The 26,481-nt window shown below is 38.4% G+C and overlaps 2 protein-coding genes and 1 long non-coding RNA gene across 4 annotated transcripts in view; 2 read left to right on the forward strand and 1 right to left on the reverse strand.

Moving 5' to 3' along the window:
- Positions 1 to 4,080, forward strand: part of llgl2 (LLGL scribble cell polarity complex component 2) — a 65,988-nt gene extending 61,908 nt beyond the window's left edge. Inside the window, exons 25-26 of the mRNA XM_088439332.1 lie at positions 770 to 816; positions 2,761 to 4,080. Coding sequence (XP_088295458.1) covers positions 770 to 816 — 47 coding nt within the window. The 3' untranslated portion in view covers positions 2,761 to 4,080. The remainder of the gene's footprint in view (positions 1 to 769; positions 817 to 2,760) is intronic.
- A 3,746-nt stretch (positions 4,081 to 7,826) lies between these two features.
- myo15b (myosin XVB) overlaps positions 7,827 to 26,481 on the forward strand; it is a 57,935-nt gene continuing 39,280 nt past the window's right edge. The window contains exons 1-19 of one of the 2 annotated variants that reach the window (XM_088439077.1): positions 7,827 to 7,968; positions 8,069 to 8,126; positions 8,203 to 8,321; positions 11,614 to 11,709; positions 11,783 to 12,018; positions 13,556 to 13,725; positions 15,134 to 15,206; positions 15,320 to 15,499; positions 15,596 to 15,705; positions 15,983 to 16,044; positions 19,075 to 19,159; positions 19,726 to 19,758; positions 20,832 to 20,912; positions 20,995 to 21,092; positions 21,190 to 21,366; positions 22,160 to 22,235; positions 22,335 to 22,436; positions 23,481 to 23,643; positions 26,342 to 26,432. In XM_088439077.1, the coding sequence (XP_088295203.1) occupies positions 7,966 to 7,968; positions 8,069 to 8,126; positions 8,203 to 8,321; positions 11,614 to 11,709; positions 11,783 to 12,018; positions 13,556 to 13,725; positions 15,134 to 15,206; positions 15,320 to 15,499; positions 15,596 to 15,705; positions 15,983 to 16,044; positions 19,075 to 19,159; positions 19,726 to 19,758; positions 20,832 to 20,912; positions 20,995 to 21,092; positions 21,190 to 21,366; positions 22,160 to 22,235; positions 22,335 to 22,436; positions 23,481 to 23,643; positions 26,342 to 26,432 (2,013 nt within the window). In that variant the 5' untranslated portion in view covers positions 7,827 to 7,965. The remainder of the gene's footprint in view (positions 7,969 to 8,068; positions 8,127 to 8,202; positions 8,322 to 11,613; positions 11,710 to 11,782; positions 12,019 to 13,555; positions 13,726 to 15,133; positions 15,207 to 15,319; positions 15,500 to 15,595; positions 15,706 to 15,982; positions 16,045 to 19,074; positions 19,160 to 19,725; positions 19,759 to 20,831; positions 20,913 to 20,994; positions 21,093 to 21,189; positions 21,367 to 22,159; positions 22,236 to 22,334; positions 22,437 to 23,480; positions 23,644 to 26,341; positions 26,433 to 26,481) is intronic. The other variant, XM_088439078.1, reaches the window with a different exon arrangement.
- LOC148409218 (uncharacterized) overlaps positions 21,586 to 26,481 on the reverse strand; it is a 36,681-nt gene continuing 31,785 nt past the window's right edge. The window contains exons 2-3 of the long non-coding RNA XR_015868296.1: positions 22,329 to 22,424; positions 21,586 to 22,090 (exon numbers count right to left, since the gene is read on the reverse strand). This is a non-coding gene — a long non-coding RNA (uncharacterized LOC148409218). The remainder of the gene's footprint in view (positions 22,091 to 22,328; positions 22,425 to 26,481) is intronic.

Consider the following 26,481-nt stretch of genomic DNA (forward strand, 5'->3'; position numbering starts at 1 on the left):
TATTGGGCACAATCATTGAAAGCGTCCTGCTACCGGTCCTACTGAGCTAAGCTGACGATAGGGCAGCATTGTCAGCACAATAATAATTGTCAGCACGGTCTCGGCCACTGCGAGATTCAATAAAGGGTTCGGTGAATGAGCAAATGAAACTGGTAGGGTTCGGTGCCTCCAAAAAGGTTAAGAACCACTGCCCTACAGTGAAAACCTAGGCTTATACATTCCTGTTCGAGCAATCACTCGTGTCTAGTGTCTCCCTATTTTACATATTATACACCAACAATTTTTGCCTTTTGTATCCTGAAATTTCATTTGTAATAAGTGACATTGTTTTTTCCAAAAGGCATTTTGTAACCTGATTTTTTTGTTTGTTTTTTGTTAAAAGTGACATCTGTTAACTATCTGTTGTGATGGTTACAGTTAGGGGCTAGGAAATTAATTATGTCCCCACTATGATTGAAAAAAAAACTGTGTGTGTGTGTGCATGCATGAGTATGTGTGTGAGTGAGAGAGTAAAACAGAGAGCGACATGAGCATGTGATTGACAGTTTGCATGACGTGTCTGTACTCATGTACTCAAATGTTTTCCATATTCTAAGTTGCTTAATGTAACTGCTGTGTGCTTCTTCTCATGTAGGCCATCATTTGTCTTATCATTTGAAAACCTATGAGCATGATTGTTCCTATATAACTGTTTATTGCAACCATTCTAGTTAATGTTTTAAAATAATGCTTTTTTGGCTGATTGAATATCTTTCTTGTTTGCTTACAGAAGTGCTACAGGAGATCCAAAAGTCACTGGAAGGTGACCAAGTTTAGGTAGAAAACACATTACTTACTCCATTACTAGCAAAAAGGATTTGGGCCCTACCACCCAGGTCCCACAGGCCTCCATAGCAACTTCTTTGTTGTTGTTGTTTTGTTTTAACCAAACCCTAACTTAATTTTTAGGGGTGTGAGTAGAAAGTTAAAAGGCACAAATATCACACAGACTTACAAAGTAAACATTGATGTAACTGATAATTAGTAACTATTAATGGACAGAAATGATGAAGAAATGACTCAAATTTTAGTGGCAAAATACAGTACCACTATTTTGGAGCAGTTTGAAGTTATGTACCTCCCTGTTTCAATTTTTATTAAAAAATAAAGATCTTTATGAAACACTTCAACAATCAACAGTATCAGCAGTTCTTTTAGTCAATTCTGGCCAAAATTCTTTCATTTTTCATTTTTGTTTGCATTTCATTTTTAAGTTTTTTTTGTGTGTGTTTTATGGATTTTTTTAGTTACAGTGGGCCCCCGTGTTACGAACTTAATCCGTTCAGCGGCTAGGCTCGTAACTCAAATTAGTCGTATGACGGGCAATCCAAACCTATGTTAATTAGTGAATGCGTGCAACGCGTGCAAAAACTTTAGGTAAAAACATCACGACTTTATACACATATTAAAAATTAGTAACATAATCTACTGTACAGTTACATTTAATAACATAAATATACAAAGGAAAAATGACATTTACCTTTGGGGTGACGTGACTTGAGCTGGTGGTGGGTGGAGGCGGAGGGGAGCAGAGACGAACCCGCAGAATTTATTTTATTTTTTCTTAAACGAGAACTTTTCTTAAACGAGACCATATCACCGGTGATTTCCTTCTCTTTAATCCATAATAGAAGAAGCCTCTCCATTTTGTTGTTGACCGAGGTCCGTCCCCTGACAAGGAAAGTCTTGCCCTTAGAAGACTTGCTTGCTTTCATAGCTTCCTTATTATTGAGAATTCTACCAATTGCCGAACGGTTACGGCCATACTCAACGAGCAAGTTTAACTATGCATGCGCCTCCTTCGTATTTTTTTTACTTCGGATTTTTGACCTTAATAGACCAATAGCATATCGGCGTTTCCGTGACAGAGAAAAGTTGTTTTTGTTGATGCAGCAAAGCGAAAAAAATAGTACAACACACTGACCGGCATGTTGGATGGTTCGTAAGACGAAAAGGTTTGTGCGTAAGAGAGGGACAAAAAAAGCCGCAGTCCATGTCGTAAGATGAAAACTACGTAAAACAGGGGGTTCGTAAACCGTGGGCCCACTGTATTTGTTTTGCATTCCAGTGCCACAGTAGACTTGGCTTGTTTTTCAAATTACTCAAGTGCAAATGTTTCACAAACTTTTCCTACCGCACAAATGCCAACAACACAATACCGTTCTGTAATCATGTTAAATGACCAATTAAGGATGCTAAACTACTACTTACTGTATTTCTCAGAGTACAAGTTGACCTCGCTTATGGCATGAAATTACTTGTTTCGCATTCAAATTACTGTTATTGAAACACAGATATGTGGAAATAATTGGTCTGTTTTGAGTTATGCAGTTATAAGTCGATCCCCCTAATATGGTGGTTGAAAATGAGGGGGGAAAAAAAACCCTCGACTTATACTTGGATAAATAGGGTACAGTAATTACATTGGCATTGCCATATTCATATTGCCAGTATTCAGCAGCCACTCCAGCATGAGCAACATGCAGCGCTCAATGATGCTGGCAGTTATATTATACACAAGTAAAGAGGAAAATTACCTTGTTATGGGTTATTTGAATCGAAAAACAATGATGAAGAATCTCCATTTGTGTTTGTTTACGTCTTAAATTGGCAGCACAAATGTTTCGCTCGACTTTTTAGGAGAGCTGGTATTTTAGTTGACATACAAAAAAAAAAAAACTGGAAAGAAATAATCAGTCCAACTTTTCTTTCTATCTCCAGATTATTGAACATCATCAGCAGATAAACATGCCAGACCTGTACCTGCAAGACTCTTGGCCTTCAGAACCACTACAATTGCCTCTGCAGTGATGAATGCAAGACCGAAGTTGAAGGAGCACCACCGTTTGTTGGGGATGAAGCATAAACATGGCAAATCAAGTGCAAAATTTTACATAACAAATTCTTCCATTTCCAGTGTCTCACACATTGTATGCTTTTTGAATTTTTAATTCTAATTGAGCCTAATTAAAAGGGACATATTACCACATTTACCTTTAGGCTGAGTAGTGGCTCATTTGCTTTGTTTTACTCTGCTGTCTGCTTCAAATTTTTAAATGAATAACTTCGATTACCAAACCACGCTGATAATAATAATAATAAACTAATTGATCAAAAATATGATAAATAAATTTTCAAAACACAGTCCCTCTCCAAAAATTTTATTTCAGCTGTGTTTGTAAAAGAGGGTGTTGACAAACACATGTAACATGTTATGACACCTGCAAACTGTTTTAAACTGTGAAAGAAATGCATACATCGCCATGAAATAGGCAAGACTTAATCAACGGCAGCTAGATGAACTTGAAGCTTATTCCTAACATGCAATCAAAAATAAAAACAAAAGTAAAAACACAAACCTCTATGAACTGCGAGTCTGAAAAAGGAATAGGGAAAAGTCCGATTTATTTAGACAGTACCCTTAGCTTCACATAACCAGAATTTCATCCTCCAAAATTGCAGACCAAAATACACATATTGTCAATATAAACGCACAAAATAAATATACACCTCACATATAGAGTTTGTATCGACCTTTTTTGGAATATTTGAGTCAGCGCCTATACTGTTCCACAACTTCACACCACAAACTGACAGACAAAAATCTCTTAGTTGTTTTTTTAACACCTTGAAATCATTTATGACATCCTTCAACCAGAATTTATGTTCTGAAATATCATTTGGATTTTTTTTCTGGTAATTTGTTGTGTTTGACCTTTATACATGATTTGCCCTGTTCGAAATTATACAATATCTGTATTGAAAATTTTTGTATGTATGTATTCCACATATCCAGGTTTTTGGATGGTTCCTATGGCTCCTTTTTAAATGGTCCAATGACAAATGAATTCTAGTAGTTGGTTTCCACTGATTCTAGCACAATATTGCAATTATGGTAAAGGTAGGGAACAACATGTGGAGTGACACATGAACTTAAATGCATTTTTTTTGTTCAGGTAATGCTTGTGTAATATTTCTTGTAATTCAATTTTCATGTCAAGTTTTTGAAAATACATCATTCCTCAGTTTTCATTTTCTTAATCTGTCTTAAACTGGCTTTATAATGTATTTTTGGCTATCCCAAAAAAGAAACAAACATTTTGTTAACCCTTTCACTGCCAATTCCTTTGGAATTTAAAAAAAAAAAAAAAAAATCCCACTTCCATAGATTAGGTTACAGGCTCTGGGATTTTTTTGTCACAGTTTTATTTTATTGTAATAATAATAGTATAAATGTGCTAGAGAAGTGAAAATGATGACCAAACGCCTACAGTACATTGTACGTAATCAGTGTAATCTATAGTAACACACACACACATACATATATATTGAGTTTATATATATATATATATATATATATATATATATATATATATATATATATATATATATATATAAACTCAATATATATGCGCAGTAATAGACGGTTAATTCACAAGAAATTGTACAAGGCAAGCTACCTTGTTGACAGTGGGCCCAGCACTGGCTTGTTGTGGAGGGAGAATTTGCTAAGTCCTTCTAGAATCTATAGATTGAGACTGCTGGGATGCCATTTCATCTTATTGCTATGATTTCTATGCCCACTGCATTTTTTTTTGTTGAAAAGCTGTGGGACAGGGTCAAATCATCTTTCGGCAAATGTTAGCTTTTTACAGGGCCTAAATCAGGTGAATGCTTGTCCTGAATCTGAATAAAATTGCTTAAACGGCAAAGTGTCTGAAAAAAAATATCAATCCTTATTCAAACATGAAACATGTTTTTTGATCACCTGAACCTGTTTGATACTGGAAATAAGAAAGAATAAATGATAATAAATGTCAATTGATTTGAAACATCAGCGCCTATATCTTTAACATTTTAACATGAAGAAAAAGGTATAAAACATTGTGTTGATTTTTCTTTCTAAATCACATGACTAATGATCATTATACAAACATGTGATTTGAGAAAAAAAAATGATGACGGCAATTTAAAAAGCTGCTATCCCTACATGCGCTTGACAATGAGAGCGCCACAGGACCATCTGGTGCCACAGATGTGCATCTACACAGCGCAAACGCAAAGCCCGTTTCCCTATATAAAGGCTGCAATAATACAACAAATGTTAGCACGCATTTCTTTCATAGTTATTAGTTAATAAATGGTTACTGTTCTATATTGTAAGATATCTCACTTTTTAGTCTGTAGCTTGACTAAATGATGGCCGTGCATGGTTTTATTTTAGTTTTTTTAATCAGTAGCACTGCACGCCCATTTAACTTAGTCCACTTGGTGCATGCTTCATCAGGTGTCATAGTGACAGCGCTAATCCAATCAAGTGTTGTACTTTGAGGGAGTGTGCACTTTCTATGGGGCTAGGATTGTAATCACTTTTGTAAAAAAACAAATTCTGCTCATGTATACTGTCATTCATGAATGTGATTTTAAATTCTATTGTAGTGCAATCTTGTTTAATGTATACAATATGTGACTTAAGTTGTACCTTTAGTGCTTGTTCGAAGTAAAATAAATTGCTTTTTAGGTTGCACAATAAAATGTTGGTACTTTTTTCTTATCTGCCTAGAATATATTTTTGTAGTGAATTGATTAAGCACATTTTGGAGTTGTGATGTCACATTGCAGATTTGTTGTAATTATAGCATGCTTACCCCCCTGACCGGTGTATGTTTATTTTTTTGTATTTGATTTGTATTTTCATGTTGGCTCCATTTTGCTACAACTTATGCTCTCCAGAGACTTGTGTTTGTCAATTCATTACATGAAATTGTCTTGTTCATATACACTATATTGTTTGGCTCACTTATAATTCACCCAAAGAAAAAAAGTTACTTATAATTCACAAAAAAAATCTCAGCCATATTCATTGCCTGTGCCGACTGACCGACACCACCCGACCCGACCTGACCCGACTTGACTCGTCAGTCCGTTGACCAAAGCATTTTGAGAAACCACCAGGAAGTACAAGCGAGAATTTTTAAAATTAAAGTTAATATTTAGTCAATTCAAGCATTGCAATACTTTCCTTTTTACTTGTAGCGTATGTCAGATGAAATTCAGACAAATGTGACAAATTTGAATGGAACCGTCAGTTATTAGGGTTGGTCAAGCAGTTATAATTGAGAATGGACAACCCGACTATGAGTATCATGCGAAGCATAATAATGCCTACTACCAATGTGTACGACTGCCAATTGCAGTCTGAAGGATAGTCCACCCTCTATTAGGTGGCAGTGTTTCATTGCGTACTTTGCTTGAGCGTGTACACAGTTGGGACTAGACTGTGAAGAATAGTTCTCCATTAAGAGGCAGTGTCTCATTAAGGTTGACCCTAATGCAGTGCTTCTCAAGTATGGGGTGGGTCCCACGGGGGTGATGCCAGGGGGTGTGTGATCAACCTAAGGAAAAGGCTTTGTTTTTGTCATGTGAAGTGTAATTGCAATAAATTAAAAAATTGCCGTTTTTTTATTTTTATTTTATGTTTTTAGTTATAGGCACTTTGATGCAGTTGGTTATTTTTTTCTGTTTTAGACTAAGCTGTAACTCGTATACATGCTGGAAAAAAAATAACAGTTGTTGAAAGTTGCTTTATGTTGCTTTTTTTTTTCTTTTGTCAATTTGAAAAAGGATACAGATTTAGATATACTTATACAATTTTTATAGATAATGATCTTATCTATTGTCAGCGCGTTGAGTGGGGGAAGGGTACGAAAAGTTTTCTCTTTCCTAGGGAGGAATCTGCGTAATTTATTTTACATGCTAGAATATTTTCATTCTTTGTCTGCTCAAGAACTGAATTCCATAGTACAGTAGTTCTTGCTTGTACAGTACTTTGTATATTTGGTGATGTCCTCCTGCTGGTTCTGCTCCCAATCTCGGTTAGTTACACGTAGTTTTTTCCATATCTCTTTTGATTGTACTTTAATTACCTCTTGTGATCATTTGTTGAACTTTCATATTGTTGAGTTTTTTTTTTTTTTCATGCGTTGCGTGCGCTTTTTGTAATAAACTATTTTTGTACTTTCCACGTTTTGTTCTGTGAGTCTTGGGGTCCTCTGTTAGTTTGTCCCAGAGAAGTGCCCACCTCTGTAAAAGAATGAGACAAAACTGTCGACACACAAATTCATGCAGCCAAAAATGGGCAAAGGGAAACGGAGCCAGAAGGAAAACTACTGGAGTGAAAGTAATAACCAATGTTAATACAGTAAGGGAACAATTCTCAGAACTAGTAAGTGCTACAAAAATTACAACGGTTCATACATGACAAAATACTCAGCAGGAAACCAGAACTGGGGACGCGAGGAATAACCTGACGTGGTTCACTCGCTGCAGCCGCACTTAAGAAGGCCCCTGATGACAGATGGGAGACAGGTGTGTGGTAGCTGACTTCACCCCCTCAGGGTGGAACTGCCTCTAAAAGCAAAACAAAGGCAAAGTTAGCCAGATACATAGCTAAAATACACCGGTATTTCTTATTAAAAGCCCTAGTATATTTTCTTCAAAGTTTGCAGTTTTGACCCTGCTTCTGATCCACATGGATGAACCCCAAATATAGCCATTTGCTTGGTGACTCTCACCAGAAGAAGGTGTTGTTAGATGACTAATTTGTTATCATGTAACAATCCAATAAATCTCATGCCTATCTCTAGATGGAAACTCCCTGACTATTTGGACTTTTGAACCCTCATATCATATTGTAAAAAGGCCAGCCGTGTGTGGGTGTGTCCAGCATACAATACAAGTTGGCCGAATCTGAGTGACTACATACAAGCAGAATTTTTCGTGACTGGAGTCACAACAGCGGATTAGTTATCTGGTGAATTTGTACTGATTGGACTGATTCTGCACTTGTTTTTTGGAATCCTCTTAAGCTGATTCGAAAAGGAAGAAACCAAAGACGGTGAAAAAGTCTTCTGTCTTTTTATAACAATGGTAAGTCAAAAAAAAAAAAAAAACACTTTCTGCCTTAAAACGTTAAATTGGATTTGATGGTACGAACAGTGTTCAATTCTCTGCTCTCCTTTCCTGGTAGGATGTGGGGATGCTGGAAATCCCTGCCGAGCTGTCGGCAAGGTTTCGCAGAGCGGCAGGTGATTTTGAAGAAAACAAATCAGAAATCAATGTTTTTATTCAAGTTTGTAATTGCAGTTGACTTCCTACAAACAGGTTATCGCCATACAGTGACAGAGGTAGCACCGCCGCAAGTAAAGGCCAGGCACAACCTCACTCTGCCTCAAGATATTGACAAATACCCATTCTCGCACTATGTCAATTCCAAACTAAAGGTCAGTAACATGGAAACAGACACACACACGTGCACACACAAATCATTCACTTTTTAACACCTAATATTTTCCTTTCATTCTCATTTGTATGGTTGTTTGCAAAGCATTTTGTAATTGCCACTAAATCTTTCTCTTTGTGAGTTAATCATTTACTTGTTCTGGCATTTGATCTGTTTTTATTGGTTGGGCCCTTTGTAACTTGATCTGACAGCACCTCAACATGGGATGGGAAATGACCCTCTAAATGAGTTACTTTACTTCCTGCAGTGCAGCCTTTTGTCCCGAACTTCAGTCTTTACAGTATCCAAGTTATCAAAATGAAAAAACTGAAAACTGAAAATCCACCTCACAAATCAAAGGGTTGTGGGTTCAAAGGCTTCAGATTTTCTGTAGTTTAGATGTTTTCCCCACACATGCATAGGTTTTCTACAATTTCTCTAGTTTTGATATGCATCGTCACAAGATTCAAGAGACAAAAAAACTGGACAAAGTAGTAAAGGAACGAGAAACAAAACTTAACTCAACTCACGGGTGCTGCGGATGATTTTAAAACAATGATTTTAATATAGTAATACAAGGTTGGAAACAGTGTCACTCGCGTGTTTCACAGTCCCAGCTGTGCCTCTTCATCCTGACTCTGCTCCGCTTTAGTGTCTGTTTCTACTGAAGGCGCAGGAGTCTTTCTCCGAGAGAAGTACATTGTTATGGGTAGTTGTTGGCACTCTTCCTTTTCCTGAGCAAGAAGATTTTTTTAAACGGATATGCCCGGACATCGAATTAAAGTGAAGCCTCTTATATCATAACATTACACTTGGATTTTCAATTTATTACAAAAGAAATCTTGGTAAAAGTCAGATTTCTAAAGCTGTGCATTTCTCCGTTGCTCTCTATGTAGGCACCATGACGGGTGTGTGCATTTGCTCTCGGCACGCCCACGAGTCACGTGATTGGCTCCCAGAGACCAAGCTGTCAATCAATGTGCTTACTTGCACGTTTGTAACGTGTGCGTATGTGCTGAGCTGAGCGCACACAGGCGGTTACAGGAGAGACGAAAGCAAGCTTTTGGATCCTCTTGCCTTTTGTACTAAAATGACAAGTGAAAAACCAATACAGTACAGCGTCAATATTTATTTCTAACAACAGTAAAGCCCCCGAGTCAATCAGGATTCAGAGCACAATGCACTGTAAAAAGTATCCACACTGTAAAAAATTTGTGAAGCAGCGAAGCCATGAAAGATGAACCGCGATATAGTGAGGGATCACTGTATACATATTAAAAATCGGTAACAAAATACAGTAGTATAGTGAGTGCTACTTATACATAATGTACATGTCATGTATACAAATAAATAACATCATAAACAAAAAATATATAAAGGATTTATTTAGTGGCATGACTTAAGCTTGTTACGGCCATATTCCCTAGCGAGGGTAGCCTAGCCTAGCCTTCTTCGTATTTCTTGATTATCTCCAGCTTCGTTTCCATGCTAATCATCTTCTTACAATTTTGTAAGCACTCACACTAGGATCAAGTCTTTAGCATGTCGGCATCTTAGTGACAACATCATAGTAACACCGTGAGGCCGACCAATAACAGACAAGCAACTTAGTGACGCGTTGCAGCGCCTGGCAGTTTGATGGGACCAGAAAATAAGAGCAATTACCTAAAAACACCTGAAGATGGGTGCAAAACAACATAATCACAGCCAACCCCAAAGGTCATTCCAGTTTTTGATGTCGGGAAGCGGGAAAAATGCCATAAAGGGGGGACAAAAAACACCTCACAGTCCACTTCGTAAAGTGAAAAAAAAAAAAAATAAGGCAGGCACGTCGTAAACCGGGGTCCATTGTATTAGATTTCGTCTGTTAGAGTGCTCATTAGAGGCACCTCAAGTGCTGAAAGTGAGGTAGTTCTTGTTTTTCTTTCGCTTCTTCCCATTTAAAAAACACACATACAATTGTGTGTTCTCCATATCTCTAATGAAACAGCGTAATACTGTAACACAGCTTCCATTCATCAAGTCACTGTGTGTTGCCTCGAAAAGAGTGAGGTCTCAGATAGTCAAATTCAATCTGTGTGTTTGGTGGCGTTCAGTCGTAGATGCATCCTGTCAAGATCAGATGTGAAACTACTTCCCAAATGTGGTTTCAATCTGTCCAGCAAAAATCTAATTTCATGTGATAAGTGACTTTTCAGACGACAAACGATGTTTCAACCTGCATGGGCTAAGAATAGGATTTTGGCTGACAGTCTGAGTTAGTCTTAGTTTTATAAAGCTAAGATCAACAACTCTCAATGGAGCAGTTTGCGCCCGAGCGTTGGGGTTGATTTTCAAATTAGTATCTCCAAATATGAGACCATAGTCCCCAGTTGGAAAAGCATGTCTGTTCAGGTCAGTGAAAAGATCCTACCCCAAAGGAAGGAGTTCAAGTACTGTTATCAACAACGATGATGAGAGGGAATATAGGACAGAGGTGCAACATCTGGCTTCATGATGTGATATCAATAACCTGGCTTTGAACATCAAAAAGACCAAGGTAATGATAGTGGAAGCCTCTAACCCACAGAGCCCTCTCCATCGGTTCAGAGGCGGTGGAGAGGGTTAACAACTTCAGAGTCCTTGGGATGACCTTGGCAGAGGACCTGTCTTGGGGCCATCCCGTTGCCTCAGCTATCGGTAAGGCCCGGCAACGCCTCCTCTACCTGAGGAAACTGAGGAACTACCACATCCCCAGACCACTGCTGGTGAACTTTTACCATCAGGCTACTGAACTTATGACTTCACAAAATTGTTTACACTGAAACTATTTACACTGGGGTATTTTTGGGGCAATATGACTTTGTTACACTTTTATTACTTGTAATTTTGTTTGCACTTTACGTGGGGCTGGCTAGGGCATATTACTAACACTTTACTAGGTAGGGGCTGATGAGGGGATATTAGTTTTAGTTTTAGTTTTAGCACTTGTCACTTTATGAACATAAACTATCTGTGCTCCAAACACAATTTCGTTGCCTACTTTATGACAATGACAAATAAACTTGACGTTTAAGAAGATGGATGACTCAAAGAAGCGTATTTGTGCAATGCTTGAAGAGATGCATTGGTCTGTTGCGCTGAAGAATGAGCTGAGATCAAAGGAGACACTCTTGATTTAGCTTTTGCTGTCTGTTAATACCCTTCTGCTGCCCCATGCAGCAACTGGATGAAAATGAATGGATGGACAATGTTTTCATTTGTGGTGGCACATGCAACATTGTCTTTATTTGAAAGTCTAATCCCTTCCACAGGATACATGGTGTCAACCTCACGGAATGCCCCTTCAAAGGGCCCTGACCCCCCTTGAACCAGAAGAAGCCCGCACTGCACTGCAGATATATAAACTGGTATAGAAAGGACCACAACATACTTCAATTGTTGCTCTCATCGTTACAATGATAAATCTATTGTGTTTCTTAGATCATGCGGTTCACAGGTGAGTCAGACCTAAGTGACTCAAACGAGCAGTTATTGGGAAACTACATCATTGAGATAGGACAAAAGCACACTGCTATGAGGGATGAGATCCTGGTCCAGTTGGCTTTCCATACATGGGGCCTGAGTGAAGAGCAGCAGGTTCTGCATGGCTGGTTACTGCTTGCCTGCTGCCTCTGTGCTTTCACGCCATCACCAGAACTGGAAAAACCCCTGCTAAAGTAAGTGGCATATCTGTTTTTTTTTAATTAATTACTGTATTCTTTATTTTTATATAGGGACAGTAAATGTTCAAGTTTTAGCTAGAAAAAAAGTCTAGTTTCTTACTGTAGTTCTTGTGCAAAGTGTCAAAAGCAGCAGCTGAAAAACAAAATGAATTCACCATTAGTTAATATAAAAACAACACATCAAATCTTCTCAATTTGGGTAAGGGATGCGATGCAAAGCTTTGCATTTGTTGTGCATTGCATTGGTCCCCAACCACCGGTCCGCACCCGAAATAATGTTTTGGAACTGATTTAGTTTAACAGTTCATTCATTTGTGCTTTGTTTGGTGTGAGCTTTGTTTTTTGGCACCGCTTCTGGCCGCTGTTGATATTGCATAGTGAGAAGGATGATGTGCTTTTGTGAGCAGTCAGTCGGTGACGCACACCGGGTCCACGATATAAATCCCAAGCGTTGACCGGTCCATGGTGATAAAAAGGTTGGGGACCGCTGGTGTATAGTGTAATAGCAAATCCGCAGCACTAGGTGATGCAGTGGTGCTCTCAATGTCTAAGTGTGCTGGAATTTTAAACTTCTTAAATAGCTGTCTACGATTTGCAGATTTTTTTTCAAGATCACATTAATTATTAATGTGATTCAAGGTATTGATAAGGTTTTATTGTGGGTGACCGTAAAAGTAATTAAAAACTTTTCTAAAACCTGAGCGTTCTGGCCAAAATAGTACAATTTGCATATACTGTAATTCCAACATGTACTGTATAACAGGAGTGGAGCCTGGGTCACTGTTAAACACTGGCAACAGTTTTTAACGCTAACATTTTCTCTCATTGAGGTACGCTTGTTTATTTTTCCTCAGCATGAACAAAATGTAACCTCCTGAAGCTGGATTTGTCATACAACTGAAGGAACCTATAGCATACTGTGTCAGTACCTATATAGCTAGGTGTCAAACTCAAGGCCCGGGTGCCAGATCCAGCTTGCCACATCATTTTATGTGGCCCACGAAATGCTAATTTCCAAGTTGTCTTCAACCTTTACTTTTTTTTTTTGTTATCAATACCCCTTGAATGAATTAGAACACAGGTGACAAACTAAAGGCTCTAGGGCCAGATCTGGCTCACCACATTATTTTATGTGGCCTGCCAAACGCTAATTATGACTTGAAGTTTCTGGCTGAAATACGAAATTTCCAGCTTATCGTCAACCTTTACTTATTCTTTTTTTTTTTTTTGTTTTGTTATCAATAACCCCTTGAACAGTTTTTAGTAGCCTCTGATTTCAAAATGTGTAAATGTGTGACAATCATACTTCAAATTTATTTGACTTCACAGTCATAACGGCCCTTAGACAAAAACTATACCTACAATGTAGCCTATGATTTGTTTGACACCTTTGGCATATGTTTAGTCTTACCTGTGTGTGAAGAGTTTTTTTTTTACATTCATCTTCATATTTTATATAGCACAGTTTAAGCTTCAGACAAAATCAGAAATAACACTTTTTTTTTTTTTTTTTTACATACTTCCGATTCAGATATGTATCTGACCACGGACCCATGGAGTACCGTGCACTATGCCAACAAAAACTTCTCATACCTATGCAACTGCCAGCTCCCTCAACCCGTATTTATCCCCCAACTCAGCTCGAATGGACCACCAACAAAAGGAAAGGCACCATGCTTGTGGATGTATGTGCATTCAATGGTAAGACAAGTTCCAATGTCAATGCCAACTGCAAGCAGTATTTAATGACACTTGTATAGCCTGTTGCAAGGCAAATGATCCTAAAAAAATATTGCAATATTCAGCATAGGTATAAATAAATAAATAAACAAAACCGAGTACAAGTTGAGTTTTTTTTCCTCATTTTCAACCCCCATATTAGTGATGATTATTTATATATACCTCTAATTTGATATAATATGCATCCATTTTGAGCGTCTTGCACAAAACATAGCAAAAACTGCATTTTCGTCAAGCGCTTCCTTTATTGCCTCTTTGTTGTCAACAACAAGGCTGAGTGGATAACTCTTGGTGTCAAATTTTGGTGCATTATGAAAAGGAAGATACAGCTTGACTTGTCTCCTTCAGCCCTTGGATGTGTGCTTGAACAAGCCAGTATGGATGTCAGCAGGTAGGGGGAGAAACAGGGCAACCTTTCATGCACTGATCACAAGAGACGTCTCTTGGGTAAAGAACATCCCAAGTAAGATGATCAACAAATCATCTCCGAAGACCTCCATTTCAAACAAATTGAATGGGTCCCAAGATGATTACCCGTGGAAGACTAACGAGGACGCTTGAATAATTGACGAGTTCATAGTAGAGAACGTCCAGGTGTTAAATGAGAGGAGCGATTTGGCGTGTCGGATGGTGATGATGCTTTTAGGGCTTTTGTGTCAAATGAAGATTCAGCTCAGTCAAAAAAAAAAGCATTGAAACATCAAATCATTTTATTGTTGCAAGATTAGTTTCAACACTCTACGTGCACATTGGCTTGCACTTGTCTCATTTTTGCACCCCACCCCTAACCCCCCATATAACCGCAACAATATGTTATCCGATATACGATGAAGAAATGTGTCTAAAAGTACCGTAATTACGTTATTTTAATAACATGCACCATGCGTTATAATTGGACACCCATGATCTATATGGAACCACTAAAGTCGGGGGTAGACTTATAATTGCGTCTTTGTAAAATTCACCCAAATTGAAGGGACGACTTGTAAGTGTGGTGGACTGGTACTCAGAGAAATATGGTAATTTTGATTTGAAGTAGCTGTTTTGAATGAATTTCTGCGCTTCGCCATGAAATGAAAGCCTGTCCATTGCCGTCTTCAGCTTTGTTTTAAATATAATTGTTTCATGTTTGCTCTTGTCGGAATAAAGACTTCTGTTGAACTCCATGAACGTATATAGTTACAGTATTTGGTTCACTCCAAATTTATATTTTACTTTAAAAGATTCTGCAACTATTTCCAAGATATTTGCGCAAATAATGCATCAAATGTATTTTATTAAGGATTTATTTGTCTTTAAATATAATTTCACATAAAAGTCAATTGTTCTTGACATTTCGAGTCAAATCATTTTATAATGTCATTTCTAGAAGGGAATCTCACAACTGAAGTGGAGTCCTGGACCACAGGAGAACAGCTGGCCTCATGGTTTCTCAATGCCAGGTGTTTCTAATCAGTATATTGACAGATATTGGTCTCTGCATACACACAGCAACACACAGTGTACAGGTGTATTATATTTGTATTTAATCAATTTTTTTGCTGATATGTCATAGAGGTGTGATAGGGCCAACAGAGGGATGGTCTGTATCTCTTCTGACTGATGACAGGTGGTCTGATTTGGCTGGATCAGACTTTGTCATGGATCTGCTGGCTGGTGCAGAGGCAGAAGTATTACCACCAGGCACTATCTCGCCGACCCATTCTGATTACCTTTTTGGTGGCCAGGATAACCGGTATAAAATATACTTTGTTAATGGTACAAAAAAAATGCACTGTATAGCATGGAACTAATTTAGTGCTTCTTTTCTCACTTTTTTTCATTTTCAAAGGATACCAATTACAGATCTTGATGACTTTATTCCACCAGCACCTGCCATTGAAGCACCAGGCAATCCTCATTTTCAGGGAAACCAATGGGGAAGAAACCATCCACAGGAAGGTATGGCAATATTACGGCAGCAATCCATTGTAAAAATATCAATATCATGTTATCCGGGCATGGTGCGGAGGTAATGGATGAATGGATAGATAGCTGGGTGGATGGGTAGGGAACCACAGTTTTTTTGAGGGCCATATTCTGCCTGTTTTTGATTTGTCTCTCAGCCTGGTAAGGATCCTGATCATTTTATGCATACATACAATGCACCCATTCTTCATCCTTGGGGACCCACTCAAGATTTCATTTCTGTTAATAACTCTTTTTTTCTTGTCTGTAGGCCATCCTCAACAAATGGATGCATACGTTGATGACTTGTTTGACCTGGACCAAAGACAATCGGTTTGTGTTATCAGAATGAAAGAAACCTCTTTTTTTGTCTGTGCCTATTAAGCCTGCTCTTTTAATTGACATCACATATGTAGACTTAAATTTCCTGAAACAAGATTTACCCATAGCTGATCGATGTATACAGTCTTTAAATAACTGTTAAAGACAGTCAACTATTATTTTGTTTTTATTAAATTATAGCCCTGATAATTAATTTTTCTAATTTGACATACCTGAATTTTATTTATTTCTGTATTTGAATTAGTGATTTGATTTGATTTTTCCCTCCAAAGACCTCTCGCAGACCTTTCGCAGTTTGCGGTCTAAGGTAGAAACAAAAATTGTCTCTGCAGGCAAATATTGTCACTTTTCTGAAGAGAGCCTGAAATGGTGTGCAAGGTTAAAAGGTTATGACATTTGTGCTACTCTCTACACCAGTGATTTTCAACCACTGGTGTGCCGTGAGATATTGTCAGGTGTGCCGTGGGAAATTATCCAATCTGTGTGCTTGTGCGGTCTAGCGCCTGGCAGCGTACTCATGTAGTACTCTTCCATACCGTGCACAGCAAGCTCGCTCCACTCCCCTCCCCTCTCCTTGCGCGATTAAAAAAAAAGTGGAAAAAAAATACAACAGCGACAGAAAGCCCCGTCCATATGTTTGTGATGTGGTTTTTAAAGCAGCCCCCCCCCCCCCCCCCCTCCGCCAGTCCACAATATAAATCAATATAAATCTGAGGCGCAGTCTAAATTTAAGGTGTTGACCGTGCCGCCCCCCAACCCCCCGGTCCGCAGGCTAAATTTAAGGCGTTGACCGTGCCGCGGTGATCAAAAGGTTGGGAACCACTGCTCTATACCAACCTTGGACTCTGGTAGCAGTCATCAAGAGTTGTTGGACTCCGGTTCACACTGGATTTGAGAAGAAACTAAACAAGTGTAGACATGCTTGTTGCCCCCCCGGCTTGACATCTGTATATTAGCGTTCTCGGTGAACAAGAGGGTAACCTCCCTCCCCCTTCAGGTGGGGGATGGGTGGAATCTGAATGTTGTTTGTGCCTTTGCTGAACAGCAGTTTTGATTCTTGGAAGTGGTCTTGAAGAATGCGCCTGTGGGGGATTCCACAATTCTATTGGGGGACTTCAATGTTTTTGTGGGCAAAGAAAGTGAGACCTGGAAGGGCATGATGTTGTTGGGCTGTCCAAATAAGAAATAACCTTTAGATTCAACGATTGGCCTTTTGATGCTTCTGTGAACTGTAAAGCGAAGCTCACTAGGTTAGATGAACAGTGTAGCTCACCAATACTTGGTCAACATGACTAATTTGACAGCTATATTTCAATGCTGCTTTTATTCAATTCCCTTCGGGGGTTTTATTTTAGCCCATTCCCTGCCCTGACAAAGTTTGTTCCATGGTCACATCTGATCCTAAAGCGATATCCTGAAGCTTTTAAGAATGCATCATGAACATGTTCAAAGCTACATAGTGTCTGTGTCTTGTAATCTAAATTTCATTTTACTCTGCCAAACCAACAACCTGACAAACAAAGCAAATAACATTTACTTCCTCCATTCATCCCTGAAAGCTGAAGCACAAAGTTGAAGTCCTGAAAAGCACTTAAGAAATCTGATGCAGAGCCCTCTGCTACATTTAGCAATTTGTGCTTGACCAGTATTGCTGGTTTGTAGGAGAAGCACCAGGCTAGATTGACCTTTCTAATGATTTCTGGGAGGGAGCCTTAAGTGCTGTTAACTCTTCCTCTAGTTTTGTTAGGTTGTCACTTATTCAATTCAAAGTACTTCATAGACCACTACAGCAAACAGAAACTCTCTAGAGTATTTCCAGACACAGTTGCTGACACCTGTGACAGGTTTCTGTGAAGGGAATCATATATTAGGTTGTTATCATTATGTGCTTATTTCTTGTCTAGAATAGTGTGCATTGCTATCTATCTCCGCAGTCCTAGTTCATCTCTCCCAGTCCTTAGATAAAGCTGTTGTCGCAGGAAAGTCTGAGCTGGGACCTTGGCCCAGCTGTTGGTGGCGCCTGACTAGCTCTTTTTGTTATGTCTTGTAATGTGCAGTGCTTTGCTGAATGAATAAAAAGCAGGCAGGGACGCTTGAGCGCCGAAAACGCTATTGGCAATGCATGAGTACATGCATTAAGTACAACACAAATTTTTCCCTTTGCCTAGGCTGAGAAAAGTCAATCTTGGCTGGTCTGAGTTACTATTTTGCTGTTTCACAGCAGGGCTTATCTTAGTCTACTTTTAAAGATAACCCTGACAGTTTCCCACAGTCACTTTGTACCGGAACTCATACAACTGGTATTCCTTTTTCAAATCCATATGATATTCTAAGCATTAACATTGATCCGTCCTCACATATCTTTGGTCGAACTCCGGACAATCTTAACATTTCAGTTATGCAGAAAAATGTGTTTGCTTTCACCTGCTTGATTCCATTCAGGCAAATTCTTCTTTCATGGAAATCAGCATTGAGTTGGTTGCACTCTTTCGCTCCAATGACTTTCACCCATAATCCAGAACTTGTTGCTCATTCAAAGTTTGGCCACTGGAAAAATATTGGACTCGCTTGAGACAGTCATCCAGTATCGGTTTTGTGACAATACCTTCTCAAGGTAAGATCAGTGGATGCCTTAGCTTGAGGGATCTTTTCAGCTTCTCTCCAACCCTGAGCAGTCCATCTTCAAATTAGGATCAAGCTGGTATAATTCACTTGTTTGTAGGAAGTTTGTTTTGTGCTCAAGCAATTTGTCCTCTTGAAATGCTTCTTCCTTTGCAAGTTAGAAGAGTACAGCAGCAACGCTCTCTCCTCTACACTTATGGGCCCTGAGTTGTCTGTGTTAGCCAGCCTTTGAATCGGAACAATGCCCTTTGTAAAGGGCTTTATTCCAGTCTGAAAATTTTGCTAAATAATGCTAAATATAAATGTAAAGTGTACTCACAAGAAATAACTCAAAATAATTATGCATACATAATATGGCCTGAAAATGTGTTTTTTTTTGTATTTTTTATTTTTATGTAGGACATGGAAAGAGTAGCTGTGTTAAACCGCAGGATGAGAGGTGGGGGAGGCATTGGACCTATGCATCCTGGCATATACAATACTGGTGTGTATAACACTCCAACTCCACAAGACTGATCTCATCTGAAATATGCCATTATGAGCAACAAAAACTTTCAAACAGTTTTAATGTGTGGGCTAGATGTGTTCTAAAATTTGAAAGAGGGGACAGGCCAGGAATATATGGATCGAACATTTGGGTTAGTATTGGCCTACTAAAGCACTGTGAGTACTGTATAAAGCTCATGGCACAGTAAGCAGAAGCTTAAAGTATGTTCCAATTTAGTAACATTGCACACTTTCAAATGCACCTTTCAAATGTGTAAAATGTGGTTGGTTAGTTGAGAGGGCCCAGCTACCACAGAATACTGTAGCTGCAGTCAGCCTGTCATACAGCTAATGCTGCCACGGTAGTCCGAAATAAAATGTGGTGATTTTAATAATGTCCCTAAAATGTCTACAGGTTTATTAGCCTTTAGTTTAATGAATTAGGAACATACTTTACTTACAGTAATAACAACAAGCAATATTTTATAAAATGACATTACAGCACTTTCTTTCTGTATAATCAACTGATTCAATCCAAGCAGAACTCATCCTTCTGTTTTGTAGGTATGCCTACCATGATGTCAGGTTATCCTATGGGTAAGTAATTGAAACCCTTAAAGCAGGGGTTTTCAAACGTTTTGGATTCAGCGTCCCCTTTTAGGAAAGCAAATTTTCCAAGGACCCCCTTTGCAATTGCTTGCAGAAACAAAACAAAACAAAAAAATCATTGAAGCCATTTCGGTCCTCCATCGCTGTTTTCAATAAATCCAAATTTTATGTACATAGTCCTCTTTGTATTTTCTTTGCTTGGACAACTTAATTTTTCCAAACTTGATAAAGTCTTACAACTCCATCCATTGTTAAGAAGATAACAAGTCAAGTCATTTTTTTTTCATGAATACATTTAAAAAGACCATGGTCAACCAAAAAAATAGAACACATAAAAACACATGAAACAAGAGGTCGTGCGTGCGCGAGGGTCAAGGTCTTTGATGATGACATGGTGTTTTGTGTCTGTTTCAAAATAATTACATTTTTTTTTTAAATATATTAACTCATACAATGCCAGGGATGTATTTTCCAAACATTCAATCACAGTGATTGAATGCACCCGGAGAACCACTGATTTAAATTATCACCTGTAAGCATGGCAAGTGCCGGGGTGTTGGAATTCAATTGTGGATTTTTTACAAGACGAGGCTTTCCTTTGGGGGCCTTGCCTCGGAATTCCTAATGTTCAAGAACTACATTTGTGTGGCGTGGTGTACCCACCCCTAGGCGGGGTTCACCCTTAAGTGACCAGGGAACTTACATAGTCCACAAATAGCCAATCACACCCACAGTTGTCAAAAACAATGCCTATGAGAGATCCAGCCTGTGAGCAAAACTGTGATAGCTCGGCATAATGGTCCTATGATTTTAAAGTATCCACCATAAAAAGGGGAAATGATTAATCAAGTGGTAGTAATATAATATGATGGGGTGATTATACTTTAACGACTCATACATACACCCTATTCATTAAGTACTGTACTACGACTTTGAGAGTGACCTTTAGCGCTTCAAACCAACCACTGTGATGTGGCCTATGTTAGATTCAGGTTATGACGCATAGCCTGCTAAAAAGTTTTGTATTTTGTTCTGCACGCCGCAATGTGATTTATGTCTAGGAATGCCAGTCAGCCCTTCAATGCCAAGCTATGGCACAAATTCCATGATCCCATCGATGACTCCCATGCATACAATGCCAGGTATTGTCTCAGCATTTCATTTCTGGACTTCATTTGTCAATTGATTGTTGAATTTTCCTTGCCTACCGTAATCTCCACACAGCAATGATGATGCCTCAGGTCCCTGTTCCCTCAGTCACAGACCCCATGCAGCTGGCAGCATCACAGCAAGCACTCATTAACCAGCAAGCTCTGCTAATGGTTTGGATAAATTGACTTTTCTTTCTTTCTTTCTTCTTATATCAAGTCATGTTTTTTTTAGTCATTTCTTCCACCTGTCCTTGGTTTCTCTCTGCAGGCACAACAGATGACTATGCAGGCAATGACTCTGTCCCAGCAACAGACACAAGAGCAGCAGAGGTTGAGGGAGCAAGAAAGAAAGGAGAAAGAACGGGAGAGTGAGAGGCAGAAACGCACACTCACATCTTCCCCCCACTCTCAACCTGCAAGCCAGCCTAATAAAAGCTTGCAGAAGGTAAATTACATGACTAATAAGTGCACATTGATTTTTTTTTTTTTTTTTTGGATATAGCAATCAGAGGTGTAGCTTGTTTGTTTCAGTGTGTGAATCAAGGATCACCCTAGATGGAGACAGTTTGTTTATTGCTTGCCGGAGGATTGCTGGTTAGCAGGACAATACAGCGACTGTAGTGGTTATTCGGGGCCAAGCAAGGTTGATACACAGGAAGGCTTGTGCAGTCAGCAAACAGACGGGTGGTCAGAGACAGGGTGGGTCGGTACACGGGAAGACTGAGGAGGACCGCAGGCAAGCGGCTGGTCAGGGACAGGCTGGGTTGGCACAAGTGCGGACGAAAGAGAACTGCAGGCAGGCGGATGGTCAGGAACAGGCTGAGTTGGTACACATGCAAACTGGATTGGACAACAGGCAGGCGGGAGGTCAGAGACAGGCTGTGTCAGTACACGTGCACACAGGCAGAGTAGAGTGCTCGAAAGCTTGGCATAACGGAACAAGACAATCTGGCCAGTTCTGTGGGGAAGAGACCAGGTCATGTGCAGGGCAGGTAATTAGAGACATCTGTTGGTATTTGGTGTTGACTGGGAGGAGAGGGTTGAGCAGGTTATGGCTGGACTGATATATTGTTACATATTTTTGTTGTTTCTGTGAAAGCACCATGCAATTCATTTGAGAGAAGATGTGTCTCTTGTCCAAAGCCACCTGGGACAGGCTCCTGAAAAGTCTAAACAATGGAAATTGGATGATTGATTAAATTACCAATAATTTGTAACATGATGTATGTTTGTAACAGCCGCAAGACATGGATTCACATAACCCTGATAAAATGCAGTCTTTTAAAGATAAAAAACAGTACTTCCACAATATTGGTGAGTAGACTAAGTTTTTTTTTTCATACAAAGGCATTAGATTTAATGTTTTATTTTTCCAGTCTGAAATACTCATGACCTATCATTCTCAACCTTCAGGTGAGTCCAAGACCCAGGTTCCTCCCTCGCCCCAATTCAAACAGCAACAACCTGTACCATCAGCACATCCATCTCCTCCTCCTGTAGCACCTAAACCAAAGGGTAAGAACATAGATTAAATTCAACATATAGATCAATGCATCTTTAAAAAGCTTTTAACCCTTTCACTGCCATTTTATTTTTTTCAAAAAAATAAAACTTACGGCATGTATTACTTGTTTATAAGTTTAGGATACTTAGAAAATTAGTTAAATTCCCAATTCCATTTCTACCAAGAAATACCAGAGGGACTGTGTATCCCATAGTGTGCCAGAGAAGTGAAAATTATCACCAAATGTGTGCAATACACAGGAGTCAGTGTAATCTATAGTAACACACATTTAGAGAACATATTATCAATTTATTTCAGCAGTGCTAGATGGTTAATAGAGAAGAAATTGTACAAGGCAATATACCTTGTTGACAGTGGGCCCAGCACTGGCTTGCTGTGTCTGGAAAAGTTGCTAAATACCACTAGATTGTGTAGATAGGTGTGTAATGAACTGCTGGGATGGCGTTCCATCATTTAGCCCCCATTCCTACACCCACTGCCATTTTTTTTAAATGAGCAGGGATGCATTGTCCCAACGGGAGTGAAAGGGTTAAACAGTTAAAAAGAAACCATTGTACCTAGGGGAAGAAAAAATCAAACTATCATTGACAGAAGGCATGGCAGACAAACTGCCATAATGGACATTTGTGGTGATGGTAATAATTCTTGCGCACCGGAAAGTGTCATCATATTTAGCTGATGTTTTTATCAAGTTACTACATAAAAGGAAGATCTCCTTTCATTTCCCCAAGATAATTCTACCGCCTTTTATCTCACTCCTCGATGATAATTCTGGTGGGATGTGCGAGCATGTAAACAGCAAAGCTTGGATTTACCTTTTTTGAGCAGAGTTGGCAGCTCTGAGCACTCTCATAGCGGTTGGAGTCAGTGAGTATGAAGTGAGGGAAAACTGTGAACTGTCTCTTTCTTTGAATTGATGGAGTGTTTTATTTTCTATTCCTGTTATGGATTAAAATGTACTGCTCTCTTTGTATTTTGAGAGAATGCAAATAAGGTAACCATATTCTAATGTATTGGTGATTGTGTTTTAACAGTCATAGTAAAGAAGATCCCTAATCATGACAGCAAAACAGAAAGTCCTACAACTCCAAGTACAACTGCAGCTCCGGTCTCTGAACCAACATCCAACATTCGGGAAATCATCAAAATGTTCAACAGTCGACCCCCCCCTGAACCCAAAAACTTTGAGCCTGTTAGGTATGGACAAAATAAAAAATATACTTGATACAAAACGTACAGGAAATCATGAAATGAATTAATAAAATCTGTAGATACACGTTTCATTGGTTGTGTTTGCCCTGTGAACAAAGCAACCCAAAAATGCAGGGAAGCAGGCAGGTTGAGGTTTTCAAAAATGATGATCTAATTCTGCACAGAGGCAAGGCAAATAAAATTCAGAACTTACAGTAAAAGACTATACCCACGGTGGCTACAGCAGAGGGATAGTGACAGAGAGAGAGAGAGAGAGAAAGAAAAGTAGACATAGCCAATAAACCGACAACCAACTGAAGGCAAACTGGTAACTAAATACACTCATCACTTACAAGGGAAGCTGCTTGGTGACACACGCGGGAGGTTAAACACTAACAGTTTGACACAATCACTCACACAAGGACTGGAACGTGACACATAACCCAAAAACCCAGTAAAACAGAAAAACCCTAACACCAACTCACATCAAACAACAACGGAACAGGATATATATATATATATATATATATATATATATATATATATATATATATATATATATATATATATATATATATATGTATATATATATATATATATATATATATATATATATATATATATATATATATATATATATATATATGAAAAGAAAAGAAAAACATCTTTTGCCACGGATAAGCCGCACTGGACTATAAGCCGCAGGTCAAGATGGTATATGAAAGTTTAAAAAAAAAAAAAGTTATACATATTTTTTAAAATTGTCTACCAACTGCAACATCCTCTCTTTAACAGAAGTCTGTCTCCCATTTAATTGACTGATTCATTTATTGAACATTGCACACACTGCACATAAATAACATATAAAATCATAATATTATAAATACAATCATATATATTGTATACTGTATATCAAACACAAACTTTTATACAAGATCTTTATGCCGTCCTCACTCCCATGCGTCGGGTTTTTCGCCAGCTAGACGGCAGGATAACGATGTTTCAAACAAGCAGACTGGCTTTCCTTTTGCTCTGCTTTATTTGAACAATGGCCATTGACCATTACCCTCTTTAGGTGGCAGTAAAACTAGAAAAATAAAACACGTAATCAGCTAATGATACATAGCACCTCTCCAGCTAACAAACAAGTTGCACAACGAAAAAATACTCTTATTTCCAATGTCTCTAACGCTAAACAAAACAGATGAACAGTCTCATAATTTTGAGAACTTCAGGACTTACGAACAATTCTCGTTCAAGGCAAAACAAAATAAGATCAGCAATCATCTAACATTAACATGTCGTCTTAGCGTGCTGCCACATAGACCTGATGTCTACTGAGAAAAACAATATTTCGAACTAACCAGAAGAGGGTTCTCTAAGTCGATGTACAAATCTAGAACAACACAGGTGTTACTAAAGGGCAGAATTTAGACATTTTTTTTAAATATTTTGCAACACTGCATTAATCTGATCACTGTATTTATTGCAGCAGTTCACTTGAGATAACCTGTGACTTGACTTGCCCATGTCAAAATGACTTAATGCTTGCATAAGACTAGAAACATTTAAGACTTGCATGTGTGTGACATGATCCCATCTCTGGCTGTCAAGAATAGAATTATGATGTGATGTTTATGAACAAATCAAGGACAATTGTGTCTGTAATTTTGTGAAGCTAAAGGTTGGACCAACACTAATATTAAAACATAATAATTTATTAATTTATTCATTAAATGAAAACAACAATCAATGAGGTAATACAGTAGTACCTCTTCTGACGAAATTAATTTGTTACGGAAGTGATTTTGTAATATGAATCTTTCATATGTAGAGCCACTTTTTACATGTAAATAGCCTAATCTCTTCCAAGCCCCCCAAAATGCGCCTCAACCCTTTAAATTAATAATATTAATATTATTAATTAATAATACAAATGATCAAAAAGGGTTACAAATAAATAATGTAATTACATTAGTGCATCATAATCAAAACTTACCATGTAAAGAATATTTAAAAAATGCTCCTAAACCCTTTAAATTAATCATATTAATTGTAGCAGTTACAATGTGAATGCAGTTCACTTGTTTGCCTTGAGATTGTGCTCGTGAGTTAATGATGAGTGCAGAGAGAGAGAGCACGAGAGAGAAAGAGAGAGTGAGAGAGAATGAAAGAGAGAGAAAGGGAGAGGGAGAAAGAGAGAGACAGAGAGCTTTTTAGATTGTTTGATTTGTACATTTTTATTTTTTTATATTTCCAGTGATCCAGAAATCATTTCCTAGTCTACAGGAGCAATAATATTTATTTTTGATTATTTTGAGAATGTAAGTTTACTTAAGTTTAGTTTGGAATCATGCAAAGTGCTTCGTGTGTGAAGTCATTGCTAAAGTGCTAACGATGTGCTAACAATGCTAACATCAGACGCGACAGCCCAAATTTGTATGTTACATATGTGTTTTTATGTCACTATCTACAATGTTAGCCATAGCTATTGTGAATTTTATGTTCGTTAGTTCTACAGTGTTGTTGGTGGGAAGTGGGTAAAGATGAAAAGTGGAAGATCACAATAAACTTCGGTACAAAAAAATAGTCTCTCATTCGTGGGCAAGCCGGCATATTAATATACTATAATCCCCATAATTAATTAAAAAATAAAACAAAACAGAATATTCCTGGTAGGTTTAATCTCTTTATCACTTTACAGAGCTCCTGCAAGGCAATTTGTGAAGAAGGTAGATCCCAAACAGGAAGCTCTTGCCAAACTCAGAAACAAAGCACCAGTGCCACCGCAAAAGGTAAAAAAAGATAAATTGTGACGTAGTGGTAAAATGCAAATATTTAAAT

The sequence above is a fragment of the Hippichthys cyanospilos genome, chromosome 17, assembly GCF_059441005.1.
Source record: "Hippichthys cyanospilos isolate Australia breed blue-spotted pipefish chromosome 17, RoL_Hcya_1.0, whole genome shotgun sequence".
Lineage (NCBI taxonomy): Eukaryota > Metazoa > Chordata > Actinopteri > Syngnathiformes > Syngnathidae > Hippichthys > Hippichthys cyanospilos.